The 9,975-nt window shown below is 40.0% G+C and overlaps 1 protein-coding gene across 3 annotated transcripts; it reads left to right on the top strand.

Annotated features, from left to right (window-relative positions):
• The first annotated feature begins 5,173 nt into the window (after positions 1-5,173).
• Positions 5,174-9,567, top strand: LOC311265683 (uncharacterized protein). 3 transcript variants are annotated; one of them, XM_084367598.1, is made up of 2 exons: positions 5,174-5,389; positions 5,735-9,567. In XM_084367598.1, the coding sequence occupies exon 2, from the start codon at positions 5,755-5,757 to the stop codon at positions 7,306-7,308; it is 1,554 nt and encodes a 517-aa protein (XP_084223724.1). In that variant the 5' UTR covers positions 5,174-5,389; positions 5,735-5,754; the 3' UTR covers positions 7,309-9,567. The 3 variants fall into 3 exon arrangements, with proteins under 3 accessions (XP_084223724.1, XP_084223723.1, XP_084223722.1); XM_084367597.1 differs by having other exon boundaries at positions 5,732-9,567; XM_084367596.1 differs by having other exon boundaries at positions 5,700-9,567.
• The last annotated feature ends 408 nt before the right edge of the window (positions 9,568-9,975 follow it).

The raw sequence follows: 9,975 nt of genomic DNA, 5'->3' as shown, positions 1-9,975 counted from the left end.
TTTCAATGAAGTCTGAGACTTCATTGAAAATATCTCATGTTGTCACATAAACCTGGAAATAATCAGACAGTTTGAGGATTCAGAAAGTAACTGAAAGTGTCAGAAGTCAAGTTGTCATTCTAAGGAAACAGTGGCTTTGTCAGTGTCAAATCATGGCTAGGCTAAAGGTTTGTGATGGGGCAGTGAATGTAACTTTAAAACACTTTACAGAAACGGGATCAGATGTATCCAAAGCACGATCAGGCAGAGCCAAAGTGAGCACACCCTCAGAACATCAATACATCAAGCTTAGTTCACTGAGAGATATAGAAGCAGCTTCATCACAGAAACAGAATTTACTAAATAAACAAAGAGTCCAGTCAGCCCTGTCAGAAGAAGGCTGTCTTGTAGTGTCTCAGAGGATGAGCAGTGAGTGTTTTTGGTCACTTTACCCTCACTAAATAATTCAAATTGACTGTTCGACCATGTCAAAGGGACAAAAGAAGCAAGAAACGGGCCAGAAAACACAGAAAGACAACGTAAAGTCGCTCCAAACCACAAAGTCGGAGATTGACCACGATCATGCCATGGACACGGTCAGCGGCGGAGTGAAATGAAACCTTGATGAGATAAGTGACTCACCACCACTAACCCCATCTAAAGGAGCTCATACTAGAAAAATGGCTGAACAAAATCCAGCCGTTGCTGATGTGTTAGCGGCAATTCAAGCCCTTCACTCCAGATTTGACAAACAAGAGCAAAAGATAGCAGAGTCAAAACACAGTGATGATTGCTAAGCTCACTAAGTCAATCAAGTTCAACGCTGCAGGGGTGAAGGAATGTAAGAAGATTTCTGTTTTGGAAACCCAGGTATCCATCCTACGCAAAGAAATAAACAAGCTCACAGAGAGGTCAAGAGAACAGGACCAATACAAACGATGTTGGAATTTGAGGATAAAGGCTATAAAGGAGAAGATGGATGGAAACATCAGGCAGGATGTGATATGGCTGCTCAGGGAAATAGCTCCAGAATGGTCCAAAAAAAATGGATAATATAGTATGTGGACATTGTGCATGGCCTGGGGAGGATGGAGGACAACAGAACACGGCAGGTGATTGTACAGTTTACCAAACTTCAGCATAGAGATGGCATATGGAGGATGATCAAGAAGTCGCAGGTCTGTGAGACAGCAGGAATCTGTTTCACCAAGGATTTGACCAAGGAAGACAAGCTGGAAAGAGAGAAACTTTGGCTGCAGAATCTGTAAGTATGAAAAGGCATATTACTTCGGTCCTTTTGGCTTCATAAATGGACGCCCCATTCATGCCAAAAGTGAGAATTAATTCGTCATAGACATGGAAAGATAAAAATAAATACAACTTTAACACCTTAAAGTTGTAATATGCCTTCTCCCAATAAAAAGTGAAGTCAAATATTTAGATATTATAATCACAAAAGACAAAAAGGTTAGAGAAACATCCAATATAGAAAGTAAGATACAGAACAATAGATATATTCTTAACAGTTGGCTTCAAAGAGACTTTATTATTATTATTATTACTATTATTACTATTCTACTAACTAAAATGGAAAGTTTATCTAGACTCATTTATCAAGCCTGTTCACTGGATATACCTGACAAATTAATCAAGAAAATTAATCAAGATAACTTCAACTTTATATGGAATAAGCATCATTATATAAAGAGAAGTGATACAGTGAAATCTGTTGGGCGTCTAAACGTTATTGACTTTGACCCTATGAATGGAACCATCAACTTAAAATGGTTACAAAATGTTATTAGAAAATGTGAAAGCTTTTGGTTTGATTTTCCATCCAAAATATTCAGGAATTTTGGTAGTATAGATTTCTTACTAAGATGTGACTTCGCTTTTTCTAAACACCCTGTCAGCCTATCAGCTTTTCATCAACAAGTTCTCCATTACTGGAAACTCATATACAAGCATAACTTTACACCAACACTGTCCCAGTATGTTATAACAGAAGCATCTTAATTCAGAAAAAATATTTATTTTACAAGGAATGGATGGAGAAAGGTATCTAGTCAATTCTACATTTATTAGATAATTGTGGCATTTTTTTAACACATGATGTTTTCATTGGGAAATACAATCTGGTGTGTACCAACAGACAATATAATGCAGTAATTAAGACAATCCCACAAGCAATGGTTCTTTTTACCAAAGGCATGCTAACCTATTCTGTGGTAATTCTAGTCATAGAGAGATCTAGCTTTTTAGATAGAAAATGTAATAGTAAGTTGTTAAGAACGATCCTACGAAAAGAACATATTTTCCAAGAATTCACCAACAATGCTATGATAAAAATAAGAACTAGCTACCTCTCTGATTCAGTTCCACCTAAGGTAAAAGAAATCCGTTTTAAAGTGATGACTGAGATCTACCCATGTAATGATTTCTTACATCAAAGATTTCATTTAGATTTGAATGTCTGTATTTCAGACATCGAAACCACATCTCTTCTTCTCTTGCAGTTTAATTAGGACCTTTTGGGATGCTTTTCAGTATTGGATATCCACTTAAAAGATGTAAGATATTGGCATATTTGAAAACCAATTAGGCAGATATAATTTTCATACAGGAAACTCGCCTTAATGAGGGAGAGGAGGTCAGATTTAAAACAGGATGGATATTTTTCACAGTTCACTGTCGAGTGCACGTAATGGTGTAATGATTCTGGTTAAAAGGAATATACAGTTTGTGTTATTGAAAGAGGTTAAAGATGCAGAGGGGCGGATGGTATGTGTACAAGCATCAATAGAGGGAGTGAAGGTTATATTATGTAACATCTATGCGCCCAACAAAGGGGATCCATATTTTTTTCATGGTATAAATAAGGTCTTGGGAGACATGGATGGGCATATAATATTAGCAGGAGATTTTAATGAAGTGATGGATCCAATCCTGGATAAAAGCAGGTCTAAGGGTCCATTGAGGACCGAAGATAGAGAGGCAATTCATATGATAAAAGAAGATATGGGACTAACAGATATATGGAGGCTTACTAACCCCCATGGCAGGGAATATACCTTTTTTTCTCACTGTCACAAATCTCATTCCAGAATTGACTTGTTCTTAATTGCAAGTTCCTTGATAAATAGTGTTGTTAGTTGTTACATAAGAACTATTGCCATAACTGATCATGCAGCAGTGGAGTTATGTTTAAAGGTGGAGTTGGAAACAAGTGGGAGGCGGAGGTTGAGGTGGAGAATGAACACCTCATTACTACAGGACAAACCTTTCAAGACATTGTTGGGAGAGGATTTAAAATCTTTTTTTGAAATAAATATTTGAAGCACAGAGGAAATTAAAACTGTTTGGGAAGCATCTAAAGCCTATATAAAGGGGAAGTTGATAGCATATGCTTCTCAAAAGAAAAGAGACAGCCTTAACAAAATCAAAGAATTGGGGAAGAGAATTAAATGAAATTATCTGAGCATTATTCAGAGTCACAATATCAGGAACTTTGTAAGCTGAAATTCCAGCTGCACAAAATTTATAATAAAAAAGTAGCATATGCTCTATTTAGATTAAAAACTGACTTTTATGAGGGTGGGGAGAAAACTGGGAAAATATTAGCTAGACAAGTAAAACAGAGGGACTTTTCGAATACCATCCCAGCCATTAAACAGGGGGATACCCTAGTTACCTCAGTTACAGATGTAAATAAGTCATTTCAACAATTCTATGAGAAACTGTATACATCGACAGTGCTTAGCAGTATCGATCAAAAGGAGCAAGAAATGTTCTTTTCTAACATTGACATGTCTAAACTACTCTTTGACAATGCAGAGAAACTAGAGTCTCCGATAATTGAGGGTGAAATAAGGAAGGCAGTCTCATTAATGAAAAGCGGGAAATCACCGGGTTATAACGGTTTCCCTGCGGAATAGTAGAAAGAGTTTATAGATATTCTTGCTCCAGTTCAGCAGAAGGTTTATCAGGAGGCTTTTGAGAAGGGACAGGTGCCACCTACTTTTAACGAAGCCTTAATATATATATATATAACAGATCCACCTAATTTTTGACCTATCAGCCTGCTCAATCTGGATTGTAAAATACTAACAAAGGTGCTGGCCCTACGCTTACAACAAGTCCTGCCCAACGTTACACATCCTAACCAGGCGGGTTTTATGAAAAATAGATCCTTCACATATAGTATCAGAAAATTGTTACATTTAATGTGGTTGAGCCAGTCCAAAGATGCGCCAGTAGCTGCAATTTCCTTAGATGCCGAAAAGGCCCTTGACAGGGTGGAGTGGGGATTCCTCTTCTCCCCCCTGACGCATCTCGGGTTCGGTCCATGCTTCTCCAGGTGGGTTAAGATATAATATAAGGAGCAAAAGGCTGCAGTGATAACTAATGGGATAATATCACATTTTTTTAGCCTCTCCAGAGGGACCTGTCAAGGCTGTTCTCTGTATTCGTTACTGTTCTTACTTTTTTGGGAATCGTTAGCCGTCAGTATTAGGATGAATGATAACATTAAGGGAGTTGAGGTCAGAGGACAGGAACACAAACTATTGCTTTATGCAGATGATATTTTGGCTGTGGTGACTGACCCACTATTGAACTCAGGAGGGACTGAGATCCCTCAGTAACTGAAACATTTTTTTGCATTATTTTATTTTTCATGCCATGCACTGTAAACTGGATTTTGACTTACATGTAGACAGCCTGTCTGTATTTTTATTTTCATTTGGGTGTTTTGTCACTTGTTTGTCATATGCCATGTCTTGTGATGTCTGTGCCATGATTGGAGGGGTCAGGGGTTTGTGGATGCCATGTACCATCGATCTCTTGTTCACTTTGTTTTCCCTCTCCCATATTTGTTGCTTTTCTAAATGAGATAACACTATATCAAAGATCAATGAAAGTTTGCAAAATGAAAAAAGCCCAACATCTGTATAAATATACACATGCCCTAATTCCTGATTGTTTTTATTATTATTTTATTTCTGTTGTTCATTTTTTATTATTTCATTATCTCATAATTGGAGGTTGTAAACATGTGTATTTGTCTGTTTGTGACTCACGCACAGTTAAACTTATGTGAATATCTATGAACCCGTTCATGATGTGCCTTCTTGACTGTCTGACGTCAGTGTTCAATAAAGTTTAAAAAGAAAAAAAAGAAAAGAAAAAAAAAAGGTTTCACTTTTGCAGCCATGCTAGTGTGTTCTGTGTTAGCCAAACAAAATAATAATGGGACACACCGGCTGAATTTAGCCAGTTGGCAATATAGCCATTGTACCGCGTCTGTCTGAGTGCCAGAGCAGCTGGAAGATGAGCATTTGTAACATGTTAACGCAGCTAGCAACCAGCTAACGTTAGCAAACACGAAGCTACCCTGTGGTCGCGCAGCAAGGTGAGTAGCGTTAATCTTCCTACTACGGTAGCATCGACTGCTCACTAAATTGACCTCTTGCTGACCGGTTGAGATATAACAGCGTTTCTGTGCTGCTGTAAAATGACACCTAGCTACAAATGATTGTAAGTGTTAGCAAAGTAGAGAACAAGCTACCACGAAGGCACGCTTCCCCTTTCCAAATTAAAACTTGACTAATGCTAACTAGCTGTTGACTGTACTTCACTGTCAGGTACCATTCCGTTTAAAGACTTCTTGACAAAACACGGCTAGCCTTTTATTTCAATTCTTATATTTGTGTGATTTCCAGGTTAATGACCCAAACTTCTGCCTCAACCAAAGCAGGAGGAGCTTGGTGAAAGAGGATGGATGGAGTCAGCTGGAGCGCCACCAGGGCCCAGGAGTCGTTCAACCGCCCCACAACCGCCGCAGACACTCTGTCCAAGCTCGCCAGCTTCATTGCACGGTCTGAGACAAAACCACACACAGGAAACCAGAGGCAGCAACCATCCCACCTAGCCACATATGTTTGTCAAGAATGTGGTAAGGGCTTCCCTTATGCCACAGACCTGTTGCACCACCAGGAACAAAAACACACACTACCTAAGCCTCATCGGTGTCCCTCTTGTGGGCAGGAGTTCTCCCTGAGGTCGTCCTTACAGTTACACAAGTGTCCTGCGTGTACAACTCACACCCCAGATCCTAGCAGGCTACAGGACAAGTCACCTCACCGCCAGCCTCACCTCCTGGACAGTAGCCCTTATGCTTGTGCCCCATGTGGAAGAGGCTTCAGCCAGAAGCAGGCTTTGCTGCACCATCAGCAGGCTGGTTGTAGTGAACCACCATCCCCATCAGATATAGTTGATGCTAGTAGCCTTCCAGATGATTCTCCACCAGTATCTGAGGGAGACTCGACCCGCTCAGATTCTTCAGATACACCAGGGTCGGGCAGCAGAACTGTCAAAATGTGCCAATTCTGTTCAAGAATCTTCCGCACAGAGGCTGGACTGCAACGCCATAAACAGACCAACCACGCAGAAGAATGGGTGATGACTTCACTGGGACAAAAGACTGGTGGAGTAGTGACAAAAGGAGAGAATAGAAAGGTGTGTGTAGATCCAATTACTGGGCCAAAGTCTAAAAACAAACTTCTGAGCTGTCGCTCTTGCGACATGGTTTTCAGGAGCACCTCTAAGCTGTACCTGCACAGAAAAGAGAAGCACAGCAGGGAGAAAAATATTATGAGAGAACCAAGGCCAGTCATGAGCAAGCGCAGGAGAGGAGGCACATATCCATGTCAGGTCTGTGGAAAAGTCTTCGTCCATCATTTGTCACTTAGAGCACATTACAAACAGCACACAGACTCAAGCTTCACCATGATCAAAAATACAAGCCAGTCTGTAGGATGTACCACCAAAGACTACAAGTTATCAGAAAATAGACCAAACAAAATAAAAATCAGCCTAGCAGATAACAAGACTGTGAGGGCTGGTCCAGGGAGGCCCGGGAAAGTGGCCATGGTTACTGATCCAGAGAGATGCAGAGAATTGCCAGAAGTGGAGGAGGCAATGGTGGTTGTAGACGACGAGGAGGAGGAGGACGAAGAAGAAGAGGAGGTTGAGAGAGAGTTCCCATGCCCCTCCTGTGCAGAGGTTTTCTCTCTGCAGTCACAGCTAAGGGAGCATGTGGAGCTCCACCAGTCCGCTGTGAAGAGGAGGCAGTGCAGTGTGTGCACAAAGGAAATGGATACCTGCAAATGGCCGGGCTCAAAGAGACACAGGCTGTACCACTGTGTGCCCTGCCAGCAGGGCTTCTCAGCACTGGATTCTTTCCTAGAACACTGTCAGGAGCACCTGCGAGTCAGGGTGGAGGAGGACAGTATCACAGAGGGCTACACACATCAGGCCAGCAAAGCCTGAGATTCACTGTGAATGTCATCAGTGATTGCCTTTTTGCCTTGAAGGATTGGAGAGTGGATAGTCATGAAATCTCTGATATTCTTTTTGATGAACCAGTTCATTGATTGAAGCATTCAGAACATGTTTTTACACCTGTGCTGTTGGTTTAATGTTATCTACACCAATATAAGTGTTAAAGAGAATTGATTGTAAAAGGAGCATACCAGGGGTTTTGCTTGTTTTATATCGCCCTTGTTACTATAAATCACATATGCTTTAATGCCAACCAATTTCTATAGCATACTGTAGTTCTGTTCAGATTTTCAGATGTTCTCTACCTAGCCACCTGTTTCTGTTTCAGTACATTATGTTAATCAGTTTGTGTCCACAAACTGGGGGTGGGGGGGTGGCATGCAAAAACTGTTATGTTTCTTTGATAGAATTTGACATCACTGACACACCATGATTTTGTACAGATTACTTTGATTCCCAAAACATCTGAAGTTAAAGGGACAGTTCACCCAGTAGTCCTATTTATCCATCTAGATTGTTTATGTGCGAGTTGCCGAGTTTTAGAGGTATTGGGCTTAGAGATGTCTGCCTTCTCTCCACTGTAATGGAACTAATGGCTCTCAGCTTGTGGCGCTCAAAGCACAAACAATAGAAAACATTTGAAAAACTCAACAGCAGTGTCTCTCAAGATAATCCACAGACCTTGCTGTGAGCAGTTTCATGTAGGAACTATTTGCTTGGCTTATCACCACGCAAAACTCATTGACAAGAGGCTAGCTAACTAAGCTAGCAAAATGTTACAGCTCAGCTGAGGAGGGCACCATTAATCTTTACATCCTGCGCTGCACCAGCACGAGCCTCTCGTCCATGAGTAGATGCATGCTACTGTGCAGTGTTACAGTCTAGTTGGATAGAAAGAAAATAGTTCCTACATGGAACTGCTCACAATAAGGTCTGTGGTTTAATCATGACTAACAAGGTCATGATTAAGCCACAAGTGGATTCCCTTTCTCAACTCACACCAAAACAATCTAGATAGATAAAAAGCACTAGAGGTAAGGAAAAACGTGTATTTTTTTATTTGGGGCTGAACTCCCCTTTTAAGATGGTCTTAGCCCTTTGACTCTAGGCCATCTGCACATCCATAGCCAAAGCACTGCCAGAGATATGTTGTTAGCTAGAGTCTATTTTTACACCAGACATCTGGAATGCTCTAGCTAACATCAGAAATGTCTTCTGCTGTATTTTAGTTATTTTTCTTGCAGTTTCGGCAATAATTAGTCATAGATTGGTGGAAACTCTGGTGTGTCACTTTTTGGATTGTCACTGGACCTGGCTATCTGCACTGACTTTGTAGCACTGCTCAGAGCACTAGGTGGAAGTTAAGCTCTTTAAGTCCCACGGTATGAATAAAATTACAAGTGTGAAATGTTCTGAGCGTTTGTATGTGCTGTTGAAAACTTCCAACATGTGGTAGTGGTCAATGTCATGATATATAGAATGAACAAACTTTAAATGGCTGTCATTGATGGTAATATCTAATACAATGCCTTTCATTACGGCCTGTCTTTGTAGCTGGCATGATCGGATGATATTACCTAGCTATGCAAACAGATAAACTGGCAGCCCTTCAGTGTGTGAGATGCTTGATAAGTGTGCTTTGGTGAATGAACAAGGATCAACTAGGCTTGGGCGATATTCAACATTTTCTATCATGATATTGTCCCGCCCTAATATCGTGATAGATAGATATTATCGTTTATTGACCTGCCATGTCCTCCCGCTTTCAACCCAAAATATTACCAAACTGGCAGGCTGGCTTACTTCTTTGAAACTAAGTTCTCCATGTCTGTATGTTAAAACACTGCATGCATGCTGCTACATCAGGCCGACTGACCTATAGTAACCTCTGCCAGCCGGGTCTCCTACCTCGTCAAATATCGAAGCAAATTACCTCCACTGCCACAACAGCTCAGCGTGCATTTTCTTTTCAAAAGAAAGGCCTAAGATACAGTAATAGCTGTTCGATATTCATTATCATGAAAAGAATATTGAATATGATGGCATAATATTCAATAATATCTAATATTTGCCCAAGCCTAGGATCAACATGAGTTTTTATGTTTTTCTTTTTTCAAAAACTTTTCCGCTACTGTGAAAGTGTAGTGAAATATTAAATAGTTTTTGAAGCTTCCACTTTTTTGAGGTCTTTTGTAAATTGGTTTATGGCTCTTTATAGGTTACATAATTAAAACTTAATTCTCATGAGGTGTTGTGTAAGTTCTCTTTTTACTGATCTTGTAAATTAAGTCAAGTCATTTATACTCATAAAGTGAGCAGTAAGTTCCTGAACACTTTGTCTGAAATAGCTTTCTCTGCAAAGTTTACCATCTTCTCAGTTTACAATGCTGTTTACATTTGTCTGCTTGCTACATTTGGTAGCATGTTTACAACAATGCAGGTTCTCCCAGTGTTGTAAAAAAGTCGGACTTGAGTAAAAGTAAGATATGGTGTTAAAATATTACTTTAGTAAAAGTCATATGGAGTCATATTTCCATATGGAAAGCACTTGAGGGAACTGATATTAAATGTCAGAAATATTTTTTGCAGTAAATGTATGTATTGAAAGTACATTTAAAAACTATAGATGTTGCATTATATATACATACATATATA

The sequence above is a fragment of the Pagrus pagrus genome (assembly GCF_965226575.1).
Source record: "Pagrus pagrus genome assembly, chromosome: 11".
NCBI classification, from domain to species: Eukaryota; Metazoa; Chordata; class Actinopteri; order Spariformes; family Sparidae; genus Pagrus; species Pagrus pagrus.
This window is presented reverse-complemented; position numbering and strand designations above follow the sequence as displayed.